We start from the raw sequence: 26,847 nt of genomic DNA, 5'->3' as shown, positions 1-26,847 counted from the left end.
TCTCCACTGACAAGTTTGCTGAGAATTTTATAAATCGTATTGTTTCACTTATATAGATAGATGGATAGTGTGAGGCATGAGAGCGTGGGGAGCATTTTATGGGAGTTGGTTGGAAAGTAAATATGGGGAAGGATAGGAGTGAGACAGCATCACTAACCATTGTTCATGTGCCGCCTTTGTAATGGGGAAGAGAAATCTGTGGAACACCAACATCTTATTTCACAAGCTCCCTGTCTTCTTTTCCCAGCACTATATAAATGTAACAGATTAGATTAGGATGTGTTCAGTTTAGTTTGTTCGTAACTGAGATATTTTAGGCTGACACTGGATGTGTCAATTGAATGTTTTACTGTTTTAGTTCACAATGTCATCCTTTGCTGTTTTTCTCTTCCTATTGCTGCATCTAAACATCTGGCCAGGGACCCCCTGCAGCTGCACTGCCAAAGCCTGTGAAGGTTTTTGTTCGACTCTTTCTCATTGTGTGAGAGGGAGCTCATAGTACTGCTGACAGTAATAATCACCCACGTCTTCAGGCTGGACTCCTTTAATGGTCAGCGAGAACACAGTCCCAGATCTGCCGTCACTGAAACGGCTCGGTGTCCCAGACACTCGGCTACCCACTGAAGAAAACAGGAGTTTGGGTTTTTCTCCAGGCCTCTGCAGGTACCAAGCCAGGCTGCTAGTAAAACTGGAGGAACTGGACATGCAGTCAAGAGTGACTTGATCTCCAAGGAGAACAGATTTCACCGATGGCTTCTGAGTCAAAACAATCTCTCCTTTGGTGTCTGGAAAATATATCAGGAAATGAAGCACACTGAGTAAAGAAACAATGTCACGTACTTCACACATTAGGAAACAATTTTAATTCTATTGTTCTGTTGGAAAAGGGGTTAAAGAAATTAAATAGCTGGAATGTTAGTAGTAATAATCAACTTTACATGCCCTCTGTTACAGTTCTGAATGATGGTAAAACAATAATAATACATTTGTTCTAATATTTCTTAACACAAATTATTAATAATTTAAAAGTCTATGTTTTTTCATATTTCTTACACTGAGCAAACACCACTGCAGTCCACAACAGAAGCATCACTGAGGCCATGTTCTCCAGAGGTGTTTAGTTCTGAAATATTTTCACACTTTTAAAAAAACAGCAGAGCAGCCAAGCAAAATTAGTATGCAAATCACGTCAGGCATGTAAATCTGAACATCATAAAGACGTGAGACGGAAATGGGAGCGGACGTTCACTCATACTGTCTTTAGCCATAGGGAAGTGACCCTTCATATTATGATTTCCTCTTCTGAGATCTAAAGGCTCCTCTGACCTGTTTTGTAACTTATATTTATAGTATGTGCCGAGATGTTCCTTTCCAGGACAGCCCGGTGACCTCAATCAAGAAAATTGAGTACAAAGATGAAGAGGAGGATTGTATATTCACACAAATAGCCCTTTTTTCTGAACGTTTTATAAAATAAAATAAATGTTTTTCATAAGTGATGTATTGTTTCGTTAAGTCCTTTTCTTCTTTCTTACTACAGAATAATAAATCCATGTTTTTATTTCTTCTTCTTTAGCCTTACTGAAATTCTCTTAACGTAGGTGTGAGCCAGTAAGCTCTGTCACTTCCAAAGTTGGTTAAGAAAGCAATTCTACAGCTGCTGATGGGCACTAACTAGTATTTCTAATTGGATACTTAACTGTGTATAATTTACCCCTTTAAATCAACTCCATTTCTCATCTACACCCTTATTCCAGTTTTACTACTTAGTTCTGCTTTCTTATGGCTCTAACATAATGGGTTCAAATCTGTGCTCAGCTTCTGTTTGTGTTGAACCTCTTGTTCTCCCCATGTCTATATGTGCTTTTTATTTTCTACCCCGTTTGTCTCTCCTTATTCCACAAACAGTGTGTCAGTTTAACTGCTGATTTCCTATTTGCCCCCCACGTGACTGGGCCCTGCAGTGTACTGGCCTCTGTTTAAGACTCAGTTCCTGCCATGCTCCTCATGTTAATGGGATAGGCTCAGGTCCACCTTAACCAGGAGGTTTCAGAATGTTTTGTATTTGCATTAAATATTTAATTTCAAAATTCACAAATTTTTAATTTGAAAATTTAAAATGATTGTGTTTTTTTTATTCAAATAAGGAGTGTATTAAAAAGAACTCACCCATAATTTGTTAAAAAAATGTCCTTCAAAATAATTTCAAATAAGGCAATAACTTCATTTTTCATCCTATTCCTAGAAATAAACTAAACAAAGCTAATGACACATTCAAGAAAACCTGGGAAATAACAACATATGAGGCATGAAGAAAATAAATCTGTGGCTCATGGCAGCAGGAAGTGGCAGGATGAGTGACTGGCTGGGCATCACCAACACCAACCACACCGGCCATTCCTTTCATTATACTTTCTGGGCTTTGCTTGGCTCTGTGAAATGTGCTATAGAAAGTAATAATTTATTTTGGAAGCATCGTCTATATTGCAATCAAAAAATCCATTTTTACTTTGTAAAACACCCTTAAACAGCATGAATGGTTCATACCGCCTAAAAATTGAATATTATTTACAGTGGCATACCGCTGTCTACAGTTAGCACATTTTGACAAGGTGCTAGAAATCAGAGTGGGTCATTTTGGAATTCAGCACATGTTGGTATCCACCTAACTCTGACTTGTACGTTTTGTACACAGGCTGAACTTTCTGATTATAATTCTTGTTCTGAGGTAAATTCTTGTTCAACTGATGATACACAAGTTGTAACATAACATAACATTCTCAGTTCTGCTTAATCCAGTTCAAGGTTCTCATGAGTGTCTGTCTATCCCAGTAGCAATAAGCACAAGACAGGATATGGTGTCAGTACATCCTTTGGCCCACTCATACACACACACACACACGCACACGCACACACACACACACACTCAAAGGGACCTAATCTGTATATTTATGTGAAGGAAATCAAGAGCCCCCAAAATAAAACCTACACAAACATAATTAGGACATGCAAACGTGCCACGGATAATGACTGTGGGAAGAATTCAAACATAGTTCATAGCATACAGAGACAATCGGTCATAGTCCTAAACTGAAACCATTGTTATTAATTAACTCATATGTATTTTATGATGACATTGAATGCAGTGGATGTCACACACAATAAAACCCCAAGACATCAGGAGCCATGACCACTAACCACCTTTTCTCCTTTTCCACCCTCAGTCCAGAAAAGCTACCCCGTGAGGACCACTAACCCCAGCCCTTCCAGTTCAGAAGCAATAAAAATAGGGCGCTCTCTGATGATAATGGCTCATCTGGAAAATGACCTACCTAAGTGAAGTAAGTTCAATGACAAGCCTGACAACTTTGAACATGAGACGATATAATAGCTGACAGCTTTATTGATTTCCATTATATTTCATGCCATCATGCACTTGTTATTTTGTTACATGCACCAGTGAAGTAAATGGGGTGGCCTGGTTGGCATCCCAACATTTTGTCCGAGGTCCTGCAGTTACTACCAGTCAACACAAGTGTATTTTATTTTAAAACACAGCAGCACATACGTTTATATTACATTTGCAAATATTAAAAACATAACCCTTTAGTTTTACACTGTGTCATCCCAAAGCACTTTGTAAGTCCAGAGACACAGTACAATAGTTTAGTATCTATATATGAAATGGTAACAGTTGTCTCTCTGTCACACACAAATCACCAAAAAAATCACAAATCACCTTGACCTTGGTCTCAATCCAGAACCAATGTTGTGATATGTATAACATGACCCCTGAATTCATTGTGTGGGCTACCTCTGTCATGAAATTGTGCTTCAAAGTCCTTCTTATAGCAAGCCCCACCCTACGCTATGGCTAACAAGAAAATAGCAATGATATGAGAACACAGCATTGTTGACAGAAACTGAAATGCAGTAAGACCTCTTGACAGTGAAGCACACCAGTCGTTTTCATCATAAATGCCAGTTGTGCACACTGAGCTCAACGAGAAGTCTAACACATCCAATAAATTACAGTTGAGACTTTCATCCACCATGTTATCGGGCATCAGGTCCTTTGCATAGCAAGCAACGGTGCAGCCACATGACAAGGCTGGCAAGAAAAAAAGAGCAACAGAGGCACGTAGCAAGTCTGTCAGGGAAATAGCTGAGGTGACATCTGCTGGCAGTGAAGGGCGATGCAGCAACCTTGGGTTCCATATTTTGTGAGAGGCACATGAACCACATTTACTAAAGGAATGGAAGTTCAAGTATTCCAAGTTTATAAATATTCTTACAATTCACTTGTTCAAGATCATATAATGATTCAGAACAGATAACTGAGTCAACACTCAGTGCTACAAAAAAGACACAGCAGCCCTTGAAATTGATCAGAGGTGAGTAACCGGGTGCATCCCAGGAATGAAGGGCAGGTCAAGACAAGATCAAGTAAATAAACCTGTTAAGTCTTGAGCAGAGGAGACTGAGTCAGGAACTAATCCAGGTATTCAAAATCCTCCAAGACACCAATCAAATGGATTCAGTGGAATTATTTTGATGAAATAGTGAATTATGTACTGAAAAACAAAGATGGAAGACAAACTACCTTGATAATGCTACTTACCTGGTTCAACATTTCCTCTTCCCTGAAGATATCTGAACACAATTTATCCAAATGGTTTAAGTGAAAGCAACAGTTAGTAAATAGCAGATATAATAAAAATAATCAGTTGGATAATAAAATATGGTTTTATAATACAGTATAATTATTTATTAAACTATTTATATGTTTAATTATTGATAGGAAAAATGGGAAGGTTTTTCTCTGAAAATTAATAATGCATTTAAATTTGTATGACTAAAATGTTGCATGGTGTGTAATAAAATAAAGGAACAGAATATTATTTAAGATAATGAGTGTTGAATATATAGTCATATGAAAAAGTTTGGAAACCCCTCTCAACCTGCATAATAATTCACTATACTTTCAACAAAAAAGATAACAGTGGTATGTCTTTCATTTCCTAGGAACATCTGAGTACTGGGGTGTTTTCCAAACAAATATTTTGAGTGAAGCAGTATTTAGTTGTATGAAATTAAATCAAATGTGAAAAACTGGCTGTGCAAAAATGTGGGTCCCCTTGTAATTTTGATGACTGATTACTTGCAACACCAAATTGGTTGGATTAGCTCATTAACTTCATAGACAGGTGTGTCCAAAAATGAGAAAAGGTATTTAAGGTGGTCAATTGCAAGTTGTGCTTCCCTTTGACTCTCCTCTGAAGAGTGACAGCATGGGATCCTCAAAGCAACTCTCAAAAGATCTGAAAACAAAGATTGTTCTGTCTCATGGTTTAGGGGAAGGCTACAAAAAGCGATCTCAGAGGTTTAAACTGTCAGCTTCAACTGTAAGGAATGTAATCAGGAAATGGAAGGCCACAGGCACAGTTGCTGTTAAACCCAGCAGGTCTGGCAGGCCAAGAAAAATACAGGAGCGGCATACGCACAGGATTGTGAGAATGGTTACAGACAACCCACAGATCACCTTCAAAGACCTGCAAGAACATCTTGCTGCAGATGATGTATCTGTACTTCGTTCTACAATTCAGCGGAATTTGCACAAAGAACATCTGTATGGCAGGGTGATGAGAAAGAAGCCCTTTCTGCACTCACGCCACAAACAGAGTTGCTTGTTGTATGCAAATGCTCATTTAGACAAGCCAGATTCATTTTGGAACAAAGTGCTTTGGACTGATGAAACAAAAAATATTATTTGGTCATAACAAAAAGCGCTTTGCATGGCAGAAGAAAAACACCTGCTACCTACTGTCAAATTTGGTGGAGGTTCCATCATGCTGTGGGACTGTGTGGCTAGTTCAGGGACTGGGGCCCTTGTTAAAGCCGAGGGTAGGTTGAATTCAACCCAATATCAACAAATTCTTCAGGATAATATTCAAGCATCAGTTACAAAGTTGGAGTTACGCAGGGGTTGGATATTCCAACAAGACAATGACCCAAAACACCGTTCAAAATCTACAAAGGCATTCATGCAGAGGGAGAAGTACAATGTTCTGGAATGGCCATCACAGTCCCCTGACTTGAACTGAACTATTTATATGTTTAATTATTGATAGGAAAAAGGAGGTTTTTCTCTGAAAATTTATAATGCACTTAAATACATGATGGAGAGCACATGATGGTTCTTTAAAAGCATTCAGCCACCAATATTTAAGTTTGCTATAGTTGCTTTTAAATCTAAATTTTCAGTGATGCATACAAGAGAAGTCTTTACCACTGTGTTGCAAACCATTCACCCTCCCATCAATCCTTTCATTTTCCAAACATTATCTGATTAGTACTTACAGTATATGGGTTACAGCCTGTCCCAACAGCACTGGGTACAAGGATTGGACAAGCCATGAACAGAACGCCATCCCATCACAAGGCACATCCACATACAGATGCTAATTCACTGAATCTGCACATCTTTGGGTTGTGGGAGGTGAGCCACAGAAAAACCCACATACAGTACCAGTGAGCAGACTGACATTGAATCAAAGTCTTCTAGAACTGGCAAACAAAAAGCATTTACAAATGTGAAAACATGCAACCACCTGGTTATAAGTTCCTTAGCTTCAACACTTTTATTTAAAAGACAGAAATGATTACTCAGCATTGTAGAAGAAAACCCCCCGAGGAAGACAGGACAAGTGCAATAAATTAGATTTTTTATTCAGTCACAGATGAGTACCTGGATTCTACATTGCAAGGCAGAAGAGCAAAGTTCCATTTTAGATTGACTTTTTGTAATTTCTTCTTCCTCCCCCTTACCCTTACTTAATCAAAAAGCATAATATTGTTTACTTAAGCATTTTATTTTATTACGCTAATGGGCCATCTGTTCTTATTTTTCTTTTACTTGTCAGATAGACCCTAAAGGAGGAAAGGTCATCTTTCCTGTGTCAAATAGACGCATTCCTAAAGAAACTGGAAATTTTCCTGGGTCAGCTTACTGCACCATCTTATGACAGACGCCTGTATGAATAACCTGCTGTTAGAACAAAATGGCTTTGTCAGCACTTAACCCTAAGTAGATTACAAACAGTTAATTTTTCTTTCACATTTCCACCATTGTTTTTTTTTTTTTTTTTTTTTTAATGTCCGTGGAAAAGTTAATGTCATCTATCTGATCAGTATACTGAGGTACCAGAGATATAAAAAGAAATTGATGTGCCACAAAACGGGTAATAAGGGAACGGACACAGGGAAATGCACAACAAAGAAGTAGACAGACAATAAGAAGCATAGTGCCTACAATAATGGCGAACTAAATAAGGGACATTTTCCAATTGGAAAATAGCGAATGAAACCACTCAAAAATTGACTTTGGTGCAGTAGTTGTATGATCAGTAAATTCTTTTTGAAGCAACTTTAGCTTGTTGAGGACTATAGTAAATGACCCATTAGGAGCAGTGTTATTAGGAATTAAAAATACAGCAACTGTTGCCGAACACAACACACACACCTCCCCTTTCAGTTAGGAGCATATCAACCATAACTCAATTCTATTTTGCCAGGCCACTTGGCTAGTAGTGTGTACTTCCTGACATTAAGAAACACTTGAAAGGGTAACCGGGAGAGTTATGTGCATCCTTAAAAAATCACAAGTGAAAAGGTTATGGGGAAGGGGTAGTAGTGGTACATGCATAACAGGTCTCTGTTCTTAATTGTGTAACAGTAAAATTCAGCCACTTATACCACAGATTATCCTCTAGGCAAGAGGGAATAATCCCTTGACAGAGTAAGTCCAAAAAATAGTAACAGCTATTCAGCTATTCAGTCCATTTTTTACAGTGAGAGACGTGCGTCCAAGAAGGGAGTCCTTCAACCTTCACAGCGTGCAGGGTGCTCAGCAGCACTTGGAATGGCCCTCTCCACCTAGGTTGATGCCAGTGTTTACGTTGTGTTTTTCTGATGAGGACCTAAATCCCAGTAGGTATAGGAATGGACGTTTCAGCTAATGAGGTAGTCCTCCACATTTCCCTCACTTGTTCATGCACTGTCTGTAAAGCACTATGCAGACCTGAAAGAAAAGATGCAAATCATTGTTGACTATGGGGAGAGTGACTTTTCCTGGCATGGTGCGGCCAGTAAGAATCTGAAAAGGAGAGAGTCCTATCTGACGATGAGTCCTTCCCCGCAGACCAGCCAGAGCCAAAGGCAATGAATGAGGCCAAGATAGGCCTATTTGTTCACAGATTTTTTCCAATTTGAATTTTAAGGTGGAGTTTACGTGCTCCACCATCCCTCCACTCTGTGGATGGTATTGGCAGTAGTGACGGACATCAATCTGCAGACACTGAGACAACTCTTGTAACAAAGTATTTACAAAGTGAGTGCCATTATTAGTTTACAATTTCTTAGGCCAGCGTTTCTCAACCTTTAAGTATTTGTGACCTGAGTTTTCACAACAGTTTTAATCGCGCCCCCCTAGCGTTTTTTTGAAACCCTAATAAAATTTATTCTATATTTTTTGCTGCCGATACACCGCTACAAGTTTAAAATTTTCCTATGAATAGCGAAATTACACCACATATGGCAACATTCGCGCCCCCTTTTTGTTACTTCGTGCCCCCCCCAAGGGAGGCGCGCCCCACAGTTTGAGAACCGCTGTCTTAGGCAAAACTCAACAAGGGATAATTCCTTTAACTCGCGCTTTGGCCACTGACTTGACATCTGCATGGGAAGGCTTCCACCCAGCGAGAGAAAACGTCGATGATTACTAAACAGTATTTATAGCCATGAGATGGTGTTAGCTCAATAAAATCCATCTGCAGATGTTCAAAAGGGCCCTCTGGCATTGGTGTTACAGCCGGACTTACCTGCAATCTTTTTCCTATATTAAGCCTTTGGTATAGTGTACACCTTTTACAGAACTCATCAACAAAATTCAAAAATCCTGGGGCATACCAGGATTGTTGCACCTGTGCCATCATTGCGTCTCTGAAAGCGTGGTCCAGACTGTGTGCCACCTTTGCAATAACTGGAAAGGAAGCTTTTGGGAGAAAATGATTTTTAGTTAATGGATGGATCCAAATTCATTTCGGGTCTTTTTCTGCACCCTCTTTCTGCCACATCTTTATCTCCTATTCTGTTGCTACAGTTTGTAGAGATAAAACTGCATCCTCGGGTGACTCTTGTTCCTCCTCCTGTTGTAGGGATAAAGAGGTTAGTGGTGAGGTGGGATCCCGGGTATCTTTTTTTTTGCCCACATGTCTGCATGCACATTTCCCTCGCTCACTGGATTCATTTTCCCCTTGTGAGCTTCACACTTCACCACCGCAAGCGCGGCTGTCAAATGAGATGTCCTTGCCTGCACTAAGATGGAATGTACAGCATGTGGTACCTTAACAGTTAATGGACTCATGAGAACAACATCTGCACATGCTAATATGACCTCTGTTGTTGCAGCAACTGCTTTCTAATAGGCCACGATTGTAGAGGCCACTGGATCCAATTTTTTTTTAAGAATAGTATGTGACCTGTGTTTGTCCGTCTCCTTCTTGTTGAGTTAGTACTGCAGTCATATACCCCCCTTTCTCGTCCACGAACAGAGAGAAAGGACAAGACTAGTCTGTAAGTCCTAACGCAGGCGCAGACATCAAAATTTATTTTATATCAGTTAAAGCCTTGTCAGCCTGATCCATTCACGAAAATTTAACAGTAAAGGCCAAATTAGGAGAGGTCGTTAGATCATTAGATATAAAATATGCATGCATGATGTCACTGCCTGATCTTTACTCCAGCACCCCCATGTGTTAAAAAAAAAAAAAAATAATCCATCCATCCATTATCCAACCTGCTACATCCTAACTACAGGGTAACGGGGGTCTGTTGGAGCAAATCTTAGCCAACACAGGGCGCAAGGCAGGAACAAATCCCCGGGCAGGGCGCTACCCACCTCATAATAAAAAAATAAAAATAAAAACTTGCAGTATGTTATTTTGAAGAATACATACCTGACTATAATGAGAATAATTTAAAATAGATGTAGATTCATAGCATGGATTCATTGCACATTGCAGTGCAGATCAGGAAATGACAGGGACTGACTGAGTTTATAACGCTGATCCCTCACATCATGGATCCTGTGGGTGTTAATTAATCAGAGTGATAAGAGCACGGGAGACGCAAAGAGAACTAAAGGACTGCAAGTGTTTTGGACTTGCAGTTTAATTTTATTTTCATTTAGACACAGTGGTACAGTGGTCAGCATTGCCACTTTCCAACTTAAGTTACATTTTTGGTCACAATATTCAGTCCAAAATATTGGCAAATGCTTCCTCATCCCTCAAGGACACTTAAAAGACCATTTGCACCATTAAAATTCCTTCAAAACTAGTTCAGCTTCCCCATTGACTTCAATGCATTTCATTGAGTTTGTCAAAATTCCTGTTTTTCTCCAAAGTCAAGGAAAAGCAAATTCAGATGGGTTTGCTCAATACTAGATCATAAATGTGGTGACACCAAAAAGGGACTATTAAAAACTCTGCATATGAACTGCAGTTTTTGATGTGTGAAAAATGATGTTGAGACAGATCAGCCATGTTTATTCATCAACTTCATCTCCTACTCAGAATTAAAATCCAAAAGCCGGTAGCAGATGCACTGACTATAGCCATGTCTATCAGTTTGTCAAAAAGCCTTATTGGAAGAATTTCCAGTTATTTTCTAGCAGGGTTTAGCTATTTGTAAAGTAAGAGAAAGACATGTAAAATATGTTTTTAAAGTTTACTGGAGCCCTGGGGAGGAAGTTGCTTTGCATAGATGCCACCCTATCTGTCACCATTTCTCATTTCAGAGCTCTGCCAGCATTTAAAACTTCATTACTGAGGCACACTAGCAGGATCCAAAGCAGCAATGACTTCTCCACTGCTCCCCATCTTTCTCTTTCTCATATTATACAGTCAAGGTAAGAAGGTATTTAAAAATTGATGTTGTAAAACAAATGCAAACCTTGTTTATGAATTAAATGGTTTTGCTAATTTTATCCAAATAACAATTTTTTAACCCAAGTAATAAATACTACATGACTGTGGCTTTTTCATTTTCAGACTCCAGTTGTGAGATTACGGTAATTCAGACTCCAACGGCAAAATCAGTCTCTGTAGGAGACAATGTGGCCTTTACATGTACAACCAGCACTGATGTGAGTAGTAATGTAGCCTGGTACCATCAGAGACCTGGAGAAGCTCCTAAGCTCTTGATCTATGCAGCAGAACACCTTGAAGATGACATCCCAAGTCGCTTCAGTGGCAGCGGATCAGAGACTGAATACACAATGACTATCACTGGAGTCCAGGCTGAGGATGCAGGACATTACTACTGTCAACAGTACGAAGAGTTTCCTCTCACACAGCGACAGAGACTCGTACAAAAACCTCTCTTAACATCTGAACAGCCTGCAGGTGCTTTACAAAGGCACCAGAGTGATACTCATTTAAAACTTTGCTTCTATATGATATTAGTGTTAGCTATAAGGCTATTTACTCAACTTGAACAGTTTGACTTTTCATTTTTATAGTGGGATTATGCTTCTATAAACCTGATTCCAAAAGCTGCATCTTAAAGTATTACATAATTTGACACATATCACATTCACAGTTACATATCGTCTGGCACGGTGTTTATTGCTAATCTCTTGTCCTGCCTTCAGGGTCAACAAAACTGTGAACACAAATATAATAATATGTAAATAAAATGATAAATAAAATGGTAGTTTCATTTTACACAGAGAATCTTAATTATAAAAAGTAAACAATAAGAATAACATGTTCAATTAAAAATAATATAAATCACTGAAATGCAATTCTTTTTTTTTTCTTGGAGAACTTGAAAACAATTTATTTTAAATCTGCTGTTTCAGCTAGTTTACTCTCCACTGACATGTTTTCTGAGAATTATATGAATCACATAGTTTTGTTTATAAAGATAGATGGATAGTGTGAGGCACAAGAGCGTGGGGAACATTTTATGGGAGTTGGTTGGAAAGTAAATATGGGGAAGGATAGGAGTGAGACACCAACACTAACCATTGTTCATGTGCCGCCTTTGTGATGGGGGAAGAGAAATCTGTGGAACACCAACATCTTGTTTCGCAAGCTCCCTGTCTTCTAGTCCCAGCACTATATAAATGTAACAGATTAGGTTAGGATGTGTTCAGTTTTGTTGGTTCCGAACTGAGATATTTCAGACTGACACTGGATTTGTCAATTGAATGTTTTACTGTTTTAGTTCTCAATGTCATCCTTTGCTGCTCTTCTCTTCCCATTGCTGCGTCTAAACATCTGGCTAGGTACCCCCTGCAGCTGCACTGCCAAAGCCTGTGAAGGTTTTTGTTTGACTCTTTCTCATTGTGTGAGAGGGAGCTCATAGTGCTGCTGACAGTAATAATCACCCATGTCTTCAGGCTGGACTCCTTTAATGGTCAGCGAGAACACAGTCCCAGATCTGCCGTCAGTGAAACGGCTCGGTGTCCCAGACACTCGGCTACCCACTGAAGAAAACAGGAGTCTGGGTTTTTCTCCAGGCCTCTGCAGGTACCAAGCCAGGCTGTTAGTAAAACTGGAGGAACTGGACATGCAGTCAAGAGTGACTTGATCTCCAAGGAGAACAGATTTCACCGATGGCTTCTGAGTCAAAACAATCTCCCCTTTGGTGTCTGGAAAATATATCAGGAAAAGGAGCACACTGAGCAAAGAAACAATGTCACATACTTAATTCTATATTTAATTCTATTGTTCTATTGGAAAAGTGGTTAAAGAAATTAAATAGTTGGAATGTTAGTAGTAATAATCAACTTTCTATCCCCTCTGTTACAGTTCTGAATGATGGTAAAACAATAATAATACATTTGTTCTGATATTTCTTAACAAAAATTATTAATAATTTAAAATTCTATATTTTTTCATATTTCTTACACTGCGCAAACAGAGCTGCAGTCCACAACAGAAGCATCACTGAGGCCATGTTCTCCAGAGGTGTTTAGTTCTGAAATATTTTCACACTTTTAAAAAAACAGCAGAGCAGCCAAGCAAAATCAGTATGCAAATCACGTCAGGCATGTAAATCTGAACATCATAAAGACGTGAGATGGAAACGGGAGCGGACGTTCACTCATACTGTCTTTAGCCATAGGGAAGTGACCCTTCATATTATGATTTCCTCTTCTGAGATCTAAAGGCTCCTCTGACCTGTTTTGTAACTTGTATTTATAGTATGTGCCGAGCTGTTACTCTTTTGGACAGTCAGGTGACCCCAATCAAGAAAATCAAGTATAAAGATGAAGAGGAGGATTTTATATTCACACATATAGGCTTTTTTTCAGAATGTTTTATAAATTAAAATAAATGTTCTTCATAAGTGATGTATTGTTTCTTTAAGTCCTTTTCTTCTTTCGTACTACAGAATAATAAATCCATGTTTTTATTTCATCTTCTTTAGCTTATTGAAATTCTCTTTATGTAGGTGTGAGCCAGTCAGCTCTGTCACTTCCACAGTTGGTTAAGAAAGCCATTCTACAGTTGCTGATGGGCACTAACTAGTATTTCTAATTGGATACTTAACTGTGTATAATTTACCCCTTTAAATCAACTCCATTTCTCATCTACACCCTTATTCCAGTTTTACTACTTAGTTCTGCTTTCTTATGGCTCTAACATAATGGGTTCAAATCTGTGCTCAGCTTCTGTTTGTGTTGAACCTTTTGTTCTCCCCATGTCTATATGTGCTTTTTATTTTCTACCCTGTTTGTCCCTCCTTATTCCACAAACAAGTGTGTCAGATTAACTGGTGATCCCCTATTCCCCCCCCACCCCACCCCCACGTGACTGGGCCCTGCAGTGTACTGGCCTCCTTTTAAGACTCAGTTCCTGCCATGCTCCTCATGTTAATGGGATAGGCTCAGGTCCACCTTAACCAGGAGGTTTCAGAATGTTTTGTATTTGCATTAAATATTTAATTTCAAAATTCACAAATTCACAAATTTTTTATTTGAAAATTTAAAATGATTGTGTTTTTTTTATTCAAATAGGGAGTGAATTCAAAAGAACTCTCCCATAATTTGTTAAAAACATCCTTGAAAATAATTTCAAATAAGGCAATAACTTCATTTTTCATCCTATTCATAGAAATAAACTAAACAAAGCTAATGACACATTCAAGAAAACCTGGGAGATAACAACATATGATAGATAGATAGATAGATAGATAGATAGATAGATAGATAGATAGATAGATAGATAGATAGATAGATAGATAGATAGATAGATAGATAGATAGATAGATACTTTATTAATCCCAATGGGAAATTCACATTCTTCAGCAGCAGCATACTGATACAATAAATAATATTAAATTAAAGAATGATAATAATACAGGTGAAAAAACAGACAATAACTATGTATAATGTTAAATATTAACGTTTACCCCCCCTGGTGGAATTAAAGAGTCGCATAGTTTGGGGGAGGAACGATCTCCTCAATCTGTCTGTGGAGCAGGACAGTGACAGCAGTCTGTCGCTGAAGCTGCTCTTCTGTCTGGAGATGACATTATTTAGTGGATGTAGTGGATTCTCCATAATTGATAGGAGCCTGCTGAGCGCCCTTCGCTCTGCCACAGATGTTAAACTGTCCAGCTCCATGCCAACAATAGAGCCTGCCTTCCTCACCAGTTTGTCCAGGCGTGAGGCGTCTTTCCTCTTAATGCTGCCTCCCCAGCACACCACTGCGTAGAAGAGGGCGCTCGCCACAACTGTTTGATAGAACATCTGCAGCATCTTATTATTATATTATTATGAGGCATGAAGAAAATAAATCTGTGGCTCATGGCAGCAGGAAATGGCAGGATAAGTGACGGCATGACTGGCTGGGCATCAGCCACACCAACCACACCGGCCATTCCTTTCATTGCACTTTCTGGGCTTTGCTTGGCTCTGTGAAATGTGCTATAGAAAGTAATAATTTATTTTGGAAGCACCATTTATATTGCAATAAAAAAATCAATCTTTAGTTTATAAAACACCCTTAAACAGCATGAATGGTTCATACCGCCCTCTACAGTCAGCACATTTTGACAAGGTGCTAGAAATCAGAGTGGGTCATTTTGCAGTTCAACACATGTTGGTATCCACCTAACTCTGACTTGTATCATTTTGTACACAGGCTGAACTTTCTGATTATAATTCTTGTTCTGAGGTAAATTCTTGTTTAATTGATGATACACACGTTGTAACATAACATAACATTCTCAATTCTCCTTAATCCAATTCAAGGTTCTCATGAGTGTCTGTCTATCCCAGTAGCAATAAGCACAAGACAAGATATGGTGTCAATACATCCTTTGGCCCACTCACACACACACACACACACACACACGCACATACACACACACACACTCACTCAAAGGAACCTAATCTGTACATCTTTGTGAAGGAAATCAGAGCCCCCAAAATAAAACCTACACAGACATAATTAGGACATACAAATGTGCCACGGATAATGACTGTGGGAAGAATTCAAACATAGCTCATAGCATACAGACACAATCAGTCATATTCCTAACCTGAAACCATTGTTATTAACTCATATATATTTTATAATGACATTGAATGCAGTGGATGTCACACACAATTCCACCCCAAGACACCAGGAGCCGTGACTACTTTTCCAACCTCAGTCCAGAGAAGCCACCCTGTGAGGACCACTAACCACAGCCCTTCCAGTTCAGAAGCAATAAAAATAGGGTGCTCTCTGATGATAGTGGCTCATCTGGAAAACGACCTACCTAAGTGAAGTAAGTTCAATGACAAGCCTGACAACTTTGAACATGAGACGATATAATAGTTGATGGCTTTATTGATTTCTGTTATATTTCATGGCATCATGCGCTTGTTATTTTGCTACATGCACCAGTAAAGTAAACAGGGTGGCCTGATTTGCATCCCAACATTTTGTCCGAGGTACTGTGGTTACTACCAGTCAACAATTTGGAGTGACTATCAAATTATATGGAATTATAGACACATCACATGTATATCTATCCATCCATTACCATACCTACTTATATCAGTTTCAGTATACACAAGTGTATTTTTTTTTCAGTAATGCAATGGAAAAAACACAGCAGCAGATAAATTTATGTTACATTTACAAATATTAAAAACATAACCCTTTAGTTTTACACTGTGTCATCCAAATGGTTTGAAAAATGGTTCTTTAAAAGCAATCAGCCACCGATATTTAAGTTTGGTGTAGTTGCTTTTAAATCTAAACGTTCAGTGATGCATAGAAGAGAAGTCTTTACCACTGTGTTGCAGACCATTCACCCTCCCATCAACCCATCCATATTCCAAACATTATCTGATTAGCAATTACATGGGTTACAGACTGTTCCAATAGCACTGGGTACAAGGATTGGACAAGCCGTGAACAGAATGCCTTCCCATCACAAGGCACATCCACATACAGATGTTAATTCACTGAATCTGCACATCTTCGGGTTGTGGGAGACGAGCCAAAGAAAAACCCACATACAGTACCAGTGAGCAGATTGACATTGAATGAAAGTCGTCTAGAGCTGGCAAACAAAAGCATTTACGACTGTGGAAACATGCAACCACCTGGTTATAAGATCCTTAGCTCCATCCCTTTTATTTAAAAGAAAGAAATGATTTCTCGGCATTGTGAAAGAAAACCCCCCGAGGAAGACAGGACACGTGCAATAAATTAGATTTTTATTCAGTCACAGATGAGTACCTGGATTCTATGTTGCAAGGCAGAAGAGCCAAGTTCCATTTTTCAATTGGCTTTTTATAATTTCTTCTTCCTCCCCCTTCCCCTTACTTAATCAAAAAGCATAATATCATTTACTTAAGCATTTTATTTTATTACGCTAATGGGCCATCTGTTCTTATTTTTCTTTTACTTGTCATATAGACCCTAAAGAAGGAACGGCCATCTTTCCTGTGTTTAATAGACGCGTTCCTAAAGAAACTCTAAATTTTCCTGGGTCAGCTTACTGCACCGTCTTATGACAGACGCCTGTATGAATAACCTGCCGTTAGAGCAAAATTGCTTTGTCAGCTCTTAACCCTAATTTTTCTTTCACATTTCCCCCATTGTTTTTTTTTTTTTTTTTTTAATGTCTATGGAAAAGTTAAAGTATTGGGTGTCATCTATCTGATCAGTATACTCAGGGACTGGAGATATAAAAAGAAATTGATGTGCCACCAAACGGGTGATAAGAGAAAGGACACAGGGAAATGCACAACAAAGAAGTAGACAGACAATAAGAAGGATAGTGCCTACAATAATGGCGAACTAAATAAGGGAAATTTCCAGATGGAAAATAGCGAATGAAACCACTCAAAAATTGACTTAGGTGCAGTAGTTGTATGATCAGTAAATTCTTTTTGAAGCGACTTTAGCTTGCTAAAGGCTATAGTAAAGGAGCCATTAGGAGCAGTGTTATTAGGAATTAAAAATACAGCAATTGTTGCCGAACACAACACTCACACCTCCCCTTTCAGTTAGGGGCATATCTACCATAGCTCAATTCTATTTTGCCAGGCCACTTGTCTAGTAGTGTGTACTTCCTGACATTAAGATTCACTTGAAAGGGTAACCGGGAGAGTTATGTGCATCCTTAAAAATATCACAAGTGAAAAGTTTATAGGGAAGGGGTAGCAGTGGTACATGCATAACAGGTCTCTGTTCTTAATGGTGTAACAGTAAAATTCAACCACTTATACCACAAATTATCCTCTGGGTAAGAGGGAATAATCCCTTGACAGAGTCCCAGCACAGTAAGTCCATAAAATAGTAACAGCTATTCAGTCCATTTTTTACAGTGAGAGATGTGCATCCAAGAAGGGAGTCCTTCAACCTTCACAGCGTGCAGGGTGCTCAGCAGCACTTGGAATGGCCCTTCCCACCTAGGTTGATGCCAGTCTTTACGTCGTGTGTCTCCAACGATGACCTAAGTCCCAGTAGGTATAGGAATGGACGTTTCAGCTAATGAGGTAGTTCTTCATGTTTCCCTCACTTGTTCATGCACTGTCTGTAAGGCACTATGCAGACCTGAAAGAAAAGATGCAAATACATTGTCGACTGTGTGGAGAGTGACTTTACCTTGCGGAAGTCACATGGCATGGTGCGGCCAGTAAGTATCTCAAAAGGAGAGAGCCCTATCTGACGATGAGTCCTTCCCCGCAGACCAGTCACAGCCAAAGGCAACGCATCAGCCCAAGATAGACCTATTTGTTCACAGATTTTTGCCAATTTGAATTTTAAAGTGGAGTTTACGTGCTCCACCATCCCTCCACTCTATGGATGGTATTTGCAGTAGTGACGGACATCAATCTGCAGACACTGAGACAACTCTTGTAACAAAGTATTTACAAAGTGAGTGCAATTATCAGTTTACAATTTCTTAGGCAAACCCTAATGAAGGATAATTTCTTTAACTTGCACTTTGGCCACTGACTTGACATCTGCATGCCGACACGGGAAGCTTTCCACCCAGTGAGAGAAAATGTCGATGTGTACTAAACAGTATTTATAGCCATGAGATAGTGTTAGTTCAATAAAATCCACATGCAGATGTTCAAAAGGGCCCTCTGCCATTGGTGTTACAGCTGAAATTACATGTAATATTTTTCCTGCATTAAGCTTTTGGTATAGTGCACACCTTTTGTAGAACTCATCGACAAAATTGAAAAATCCTGGGGCATACCAGGATTGCTGCACCTCTGCCATCATTGCATCTCGGAAAGAGTGGTCCAGACAGTGCGCCGCCTTTGCAATACCTGGAAAGGAAGCTTTTGGGAGAAAACAATTTTTGGTTAATGGATGGATCCAAATTCCTTTCGGGTCTTTTTCTGCACCTTCATTCTGTCACATCTTTATCCCCTTTTCTGTTGCTACAATTTGTGGAGATAAAACTGCATCCTCGGGTGACTCTCGTTCCTCCTCCTGTTGTAGGGATAAAGAGGTTAGTGGTGAGGTGGGATCCTGGGTAGCTTTCTTTGCCCACATGTCTGCATGCACATTTCCCTCACTTACTGGATCTGTTTTCCCTGTGTGAGCTTCACACTTCACTACCGCAAGTGCGGCTGTCAAATGAGATGTCCTTGCCTGCACTAAGATGGAATGTAGAGCATGTGGTACCTTAACAGTTAATGGACTCATGAGAACAACATCTGCACATGCTAATATGGCCTCTGTTGTTGCAGCTGCTGTTTTCTAACAGTTCTGGATTGTAGAGGCCACTGGATTCAGTTTTTTTTAAGAATAGTATGTGACCTGTTTTTGTCTGTCTCCTTGTTGTTGAGTTAGTACTGCAGTCATATACCCCCCCTTTCTCGTCCACGAACAGAGAGAAAGGGCGAGACTAGTCTGTAAGTCCAAACACAGGCGGAAACATCAAAATTTATTTTATATCAGATAAAGCCTTCTCAGTCTGCTCCATTCATGAAATGTTATCAGTCAAGGCCAAATTAGGATAGGTCGTTAGATCTTGGAGTGGCTGTGCTTTTTCAGCAAAACCTTGAACCCATTGCATTCCCAGAATGGACATAACCTGCCTTGTAGTAGGACGAGGTAAATTTTTAATAGCCTCAATCCTAATATTAGACAGTGCACATTCCCCTGCAGTCAAATCATGACCCAGGTATTTCACTTTTCTTTTTATCAGTTGCAATTTTTTGCCGGACACCTTGTGCCCATCTTCCGCTAGGAAGACCAACAAAGCCTTTGTGTCTTCTTCGCATTATTCCTGAACCTCAGAGCATAAAAGTAAAAAATCTACTGTACATACTGCACCAGGACACTACCCCACTTTGGCCAATAACCTTCCAAATTTTTTTTTGCTAATGCTTGTCCATACACACACACACACACACACACACAGACACGCACACAGAGTCTCTGTATATCCCTGTGGCATCACAGTTCAGGTCCAGCACTTCCCTTTAAAAGTGAACCAGAACTGGGAGTCAGGGTGAACAGGAATAGAAAAGAAAGCATTCGCGAGATCAGTAACAGAAAACCACATAGCAGTGGACAGAACTAAAGAGAGAATAGTGGAAGGATTCAGAACTATAGGAGTCCTAGGGTGTATAGCAGCATTGAGGTCCTGAACAAACTGCCACGAGCCATCTGCTTTTCTAACTGGAAGAATAGGTGAATATTGGATCAGAATAATAGCACCCCCGCTTAACTAAGTCAGCATGAACAATGGTAATACTGGCCTTGGCCTCAGGCGAAAAGGATATTGTGTATGATGTGGACGGAAGGATGACTTTGGGAAAATGACCAAGGGTTCAACATGAGCTATTCAGCCAAAATCATTTTTTCCCATGTGCCCAGATAGATGAGGGGAGCGAGTGTAACCAAGAGATCTGAAGGGTAAACAGCATGGGTGTAGGTGTAGGGGTGGAAGATAAATGACAGAGCGATCGGGTTACAGGTACAACCAGTCCTATTGCAATTTTCTTCACAGATCCCTCTGGGTTGGACCAAATATTAGGTCCCACATATTCCCAGTCCTACCTTTCATGACATGCTAATACCCAAGGTCCCAAATCACGCCACTTAGTATTGGAGTCTTGTGGGATAAGACCACTCCAGAACAAAAGCAGTTGTTGTGACGAAAGGGAGACTGCTGCTCCAGCCAGTTCTGCTGAGATATAACAGTTTGTTAGGCAAATAGTCTTTTTTAATAGCTCTGGCTATAAAGTCCAACAGCCAGAATTTGTCTACATGCAGTCCAAACAATTGTGCAGTACAGTGAAATGATGTTAAACAATGTAATCCAGAAGGAACCCAGGACAGCAAAGATTCTTGTTGTTTTGAGGAAAATATGAACAACACATGCAGCATGGGAGCATGTAATGGTGGTAGTCAGTGCAAGGGCGGTGTGTTGTTCTGCTGTGACTGTCACTCCAGTTTTCGTAACTGAGATGCAAAGGCACAGGCGGGCCAGCAAGTCTTATCCTAACAAGTTCACTGGGCATTAGAGGGCTGAATAAAAATAGATGGTTTAATGAAACACTTGAAAACGTGGTTTGAATGGGAACAGGTGAAGAGAGAGAGAGCCCAAAGACGGTGTTCCCATTCTGACACGGGCTCCCCATCTTTCTGTTTAGCATGTGTCAATTGGGACCAGTCAGTACTCTTCTTATATGTTGCGTTTATCTGTGCTTGTAACTGAGTCCACTGAACATCACACTGGCCACTGTCAGCCCCCTGTTGTCCCAGAGTATCATTCCATTGCCCTCTCACATCATTTCAGCCTGGATCTTAACTTCCTTCAAAGGACTTGAGTCCATTGTGCGGCATTTGTCTTATACATGTTATCTAACTGTTTCACCACCGTCACAAACTTCTGTCCTGCTACTTCTTTTGGGTTCAATAATTCCTGCAACATCTCTTTTATTTCTTGCAGGTCCCAGTTTCTATGCACCATCAAGGTGGGACGGTTTTAATCTGTCAGGCTGTTGTGCATTATATTGTGGATTGGGCACTTATAATTAATGGTGCTTGAAATTCCGTCCTTTCATGGTCACATTTGACCGTGGGGGGCAGAATTGGGGCTTCTGTGGCATCCCTTTCCCCGGGCCGTATCTTTGTACCACAGTACTTACTCGCACAGATCGGAACTGGGGTCGGTGGTAATCTCAACCCTCTCCCTCTTCTTCATTCCTCTCTGCCTGAAACTCTTCATCATAGAAATCATTGGGATATTCTTCTTCTTTTTTATTTATACTAGCCGACGCCCGCCGTAGCATATGGCGGTGTAAGAATAGGAACGGAAAACGGTGAGAAAACAATTCAGAAATCAAGAAGAAATAAATACTTCATGAAAGACGCAGTTGTGAATAGGTGTTTTGGTGGAGACGACAGATTATGAGTCGAAAGATCTAACCCTAGAAAAAGCCATGTACAACTGACCGTGGCTGAAGACTGATTGTTAGAACTATTGTGAAGAGTATGAATATGGAACCAATTTAGAAAGCATTTTAAGATGGAAAATCTTTTATCTGTGGCACCTCTGCAAGAGAACCACCTCTTTCAACCCTCGCAAGTATATCCAGTTTTTAATACCTGGAAAAGTTTTTGGATTAAAATGCTCAGAGATCTTTATATAGACAACGTATTTGCATCTTTTGAACAATTACGTTCAAAATTCAACCTCCCAGCTACACATTTCTTTCACTATCTTCAAATTAGAAACTTTGTTAAACAGAAATTGCCCGATTTCCCCCACCTTGCACCCTCCACAATGCTGGAAAAAATACTGCTCAATTTCAAGGAATTAAACACCATTTCCGCATTATATAAAATCCTATTAGAGTCCCTACCTTTCAAAGATCCAAGAGGACATTGGGAAGAAGATCTCTTAATCAATATATCAGAAAAGGAGTGGAAGGTAGCAAAGCAGAGAATTCACTCGAGCTCCATATGCGCAAAGCATAGAATTATTCAACTAAAAATTATATATCGAGCTCATCTGTCTCGCTTAAAACTGTCCAAAATGTTTCCAGGGCAAGATCCAACCTGCGAACGCTGCAACCAAGCTCCTGCCTCACTGGGTCACATGTTCTGGGCCTGCACCAAACTAACATCATTTTGGACCAAAATTTTTAAGTGCCTTTCAGGCAGCCTTGGGGTCACAATCCCTCCTAACCCATTAACAGCTGTGTTTGGTGTCCTTCCAGACGGACTTGAAGTGGAGAAGAACAAGCAAACGGTGATTGCATTCACTACACTTTTGGCACGTAGACTTATTCTGTTAAATTGGAAGAATCCTAACTCTCCTCTGATAAGTCAGTGGGAAACCGATGTTTTATATTATTTGAAATTGGAAAAAATCAAATTCTCAGTTAGAGGATCTGTACAAAATGTTTTCAAAACCTGGCAGGATCTAATCAATATTATTTTAGAATAAGAGAAATAACTACACTGCAAAAAATGAAATCTTAACAAGCCAGAAAATCTTGAAAAGAAATAATAGATCTTGTTTTTTTTTATTTTAAGAATAACTGACTTGAGTAGATTTGTATGTGTAAGATATATAATCTCATTTTTAGAAAATTTAACAAGTTAAACTTTCTCACTATATTGGCAGATAATTTTGCTTGATTCTAATACCTTTTTCTTGTTTTAACAAGAAAAACAAGAAAGAGGTATTAGAATCAAGCAATGTGCTGAATTAAACATGTTTTGTTCCTTGCTTTGCTTTGTAGTGCAGATCAGGAAACGACAGGGACTGGCTGAGTTTATAACGCTGATCCCTCACATCACGGATCCTGTGGGTATTAGTTAGTCAGAGTGATAGGAGCACGGGAGACACTTGCACTATTATAATTCCTTCAAAACTAGTTCAGATTCCCCATTGACTTCAATGTATTCCATTGAGTTTGCCAAAATTCCTGTTTTTCTCCAAACTCAAGGAAAAGCAAATTCAGATGGCTTTGCTCAATCTTCTTCTTCTTCTTTTGGCTTCTCCTGTTAGGGGTTGCTACAGCGGATCATCTGTCCGCATATGGATTTGGCAAATTTTTACACCAGATGCCCTTCCTGACATAACCCTCCCCATTTATCTGGGCATGGGACCGGCACGAAGAAACACATGGGTGTGTGCTCAATACTAGATCATAAATGTGGTGACACCAAAAATGGACTATTAAAAACTCTGCATATGAACTGCAGTTGTTAATGTGTGACAAAAGATGTTGAGACAGATCAGCCATATTTATTCATCAACCCCATCTCCTGCTCAGAATTAAAATCCAATAGCAGATAGCAGGTAGCAGACTATAGCCATGTCTATCAGTTTGTCAAAAAGCATTATTGGAAGAATTTCCAGTTATTTTCTACCAGGGTTTAGCTATTTGCAAAGTAAAAAAAAGACATGTAAAATATGTTTTTAAAGTTTACTGGAGCCCTGGGGAGGAAGTTGCTTTGCATAGATGCCACCCTGTCTGTCACCATTTCTCATTTCAGAGCTCTGCCAGGGTTTAAAACTTCATTACTGAGGCACTCTTGCAGGATCCAAAGCAGCAATGACTTATCCACTGCTCCCCATCTTTCTCTTTCTCACATTATACAGTCAAGGTAAAAAGGTGTTTAATAATTGATGTTGTAAAACATAATGCAATCCTTGTTTATGAATTAAATGGTTTTGCTAATTTTAACCCAGTAACAATTTTTTAACCCAAGTAATAAATACTACATGACTCTGGCTTTTTCATTTTCAGACTCCAGTTGTGAGATTATGGTAATTCAGACTCCAACGGCAAAATCAGTCTCTGTAGGAGACAATATGACCTTTACATGTACAACCAGCACTGAAGCAGGTACATATTTACCCTGGTACCACCAGAGACCTGGAGACGCTCCTAAGCTCCTGATCTATACAGCAGAACTGTTTGAAGATGACATCCCAAGTCGCTTCAGTCGCAGCGGATCAGAGACTGTATATACAATGACTATCACTGGAGTCCGGGCTGAGGATGCAGGACATTTCTACTGTCTACAGTTTGAAGAGTTTCCTTTCACACAGCGACAGAGACTCGTACAAAAACCTCTCTTAACATCTGAACAGCCTGCAGGTGCTTTACAAAGGCACCAGAGTGACACTCATTTAAAACTTTGCTTCAATATGATATTAGCGTTAGCTGTAAGGCTATTTACTCAACTTGAACAGTTTGACTTTTCATTTTTATAGTGGGATTATGCTTCTATAAACCTGATTCCAAAAGCTGCATCTTAAAGTATTACATAAGTATTACAGTTACATATTGTCTGGCACGGTGTTTATTGCTAATGTCTTACTGCTGCTGGACTGTGAGTTCATAACATGTTTCCCTGAGTACACGTAACGTTTTCTCCAGATACTGTGTTTTTTCTCCAACATCCCACAGATGTGTCAGGTAAGTTATTGAGATCTCCAGACTGGGCCTGTGTGGGTGGGTGCACAAGTGTCCCCTGCTGCAGACTGGTGTCCTGTCCTGTGTTAGCCCTGCCTTCAGGGACAATAAAACTGTGAACACAAATATAATAATATGTAAATAAAATGATAAATAAAATGGTAGTTTCATTTTACACAGAGAATCTTAACTATAAAAAGTAACCAATACGAATAACATCGTTTAATTAAACGTTTGTACAACTAAAAATAATAGAAATCACTGAAATGCAATTCTGTTTTTTTTTTCTTGGAGAACTTGAAAACAATTCATTTTAAATCTATTGTTTCAGCTAGTTCGCTCTCCACTGACATGTCTTCTGAGAATTATATGAATCATATAATTTTGTTTATATAGATAGATGGATAGTGTGAGGCACAAGAGCATGGGGAACATTTTATGGGAGTTGGTTGGAAAGTAAATATGGGGAAGGATAGGAATGAGACACCATCACTAACCACTGTTCATGTGCCGCCTTTGTGATGGGGGAAGAGAAATCTGTGGAACACCAACATCTTGTTTCACAAGCTCCCTGTCTTCTAGTCCCAGCACTATATAAATGTAATAGATTAGATTAGGATGTGTTCAGTTTAGTTTGTTCTAAATTGAGTTTTTTCAAGCTGACACTGGATGTGTCAATTAAATGTTTTACTGTTTTAGTTCACAATGTCATCCTTTGCTGCTCTTCTCTTCCCATTGCTGCGTCTAAACTCCTGGCCAGGGACCCCCTGCAGCTGCACTGCCAAAGCCTGTGAAGGTTTTTGTTCGACTCATTCTCGTTGTGTGAGAGGGAGCTCATAGTGCTGCTAACAGTAATATTCACCCACGTCTTCAGGCTGGACTCTTTTAATGGTCAGCGAGAACACAGTCCCAGATCTGCCATCAGTGAAATGGCTCGGTGTCCCAGACACTTGGCTACCCACTGAAGAAAACAGGAGTTTGGGTTTTTCTCCAGGCCTCTGCAGGAACCAAGCTAGGCTGCTAGTTAAATCAGCGGAACTGGACATGCAGTCAAGAGTGACTTGATCTTCAAGGAGAACAGATTTCACCGATGGCTTCTGAGTCAAAACATCTGCCCTATGCTGTCTGGAAAATATATCAGGAAAAGGAGCACACTGAGCAAAGAAACAATGTCACGTACTTCAAACATTAGGAAACAATTTTAATTCTATTGTTCTATTGGAAAAGGGGTTAAAGAAATTAAATAGCTGGAATGTTAGTAGTAATATTCAACTTTCTATGCCCTCTGTTACAGTTCTGAATGATGGTAAAACAATAATAATACATTTGTTCTAATATTTCTTAACAAAAATTATTAATGATTTAAAATTATATATTTTTTTCATATTTCTTACACTGAGCAAACAGCACTGCAGTCCACAACAGAAGCATCATTGAGGCCATGTTCTCCAGAGGTGTTTAGTTCTAAATATTTTCACACTTTTGAAAAAACAGCATAGCAGCCAAGCAAAATCAGTATGCGAATCACGTCAGGCATGTAAATCTGAATATCATAAAGACGTGAGACGGAAATGGGAGCGGTCGTTCACACATACCGTCTTTAGCCATAAGGAAGTGACCCTTCATATTATGACTTCCTCTTCTGAGATCTAAAGGCTCCTCTGACCTGTTTTGTAACTTATATATATATATAGTTTGTGCTGAGCTGTTGCTTTCCGGGACAGCCTGGTGACCCCAATCAAGAAAACTGAGTACAAACATGAAGAGGAGGATTGTATATTTACACAAATAGGCTTTTTTTCTGAACGTTTTATAAAATTTAAATAAATTAATGTTTTTCATAAGTAACTTGTTATGGT

General features: G+C 39.4%; 3 gene segments (V, D, J or C); 1 reads left to right on the top strand and 2 right to left on the bottom strand.

Moving 5' to 3' along the window:
* Nucleotides 1-474: 474 nt before the first annotated feature.
* On the bottom strand, nucleotides 475-26,426 carry LOC127527769 (immunoglobulin kappa variable 3D-7-like). The segment is given in 2 exon segments: nucleotides 475-785; nucleotides 26,383-26,426. Coding segments are annotated over 2 exon segments (351 nt in total).
* On the top strand, nucleotides 10,878-11,640 carry LOC114652489 (immunoglobulin kappa variable 1-12-like). The segment is given in 2 exon segments: nucleotides 10,878-10,969; nucleotides 11,112-11,640. Coding segments are annotated over 2 exon segments (522 nt in total).
* On the bottom strand, nucleotides 12,362-13,142 carry LOC127527768 (immunoglobulin kappa variable 3D-7-like). The segment is given in 2 exon segments: nucleotides 12,362-12,718; nucleotides 12,978-13,142. Coding segments are annotated over 2 exon segments (360 nt in total).
* Nucleotides 26,427-26,847: the final 421 nt, after the last annotated feature.

Source organism: Erpetoichthys calabaricus, chromosome 5, assembly GCF_900747795.2.
Source record: "Erpetoichthys calabaricus chromosome 5, fErpCal1.3, whole genome shotgun sequence".
NCBI classification, from domain to species: domain Eukaryota; kingdom Metazoa; phylum Chordata; class Cladistia; order Polypteriformes; family Polypteridae; genus Erpetoichthys; species Erpetoichthys calabaricus.
Note: the sequence above shows the minus strand (reverse complement) of the source record. Positions and strands in the feature narration are given on the sequence as shown.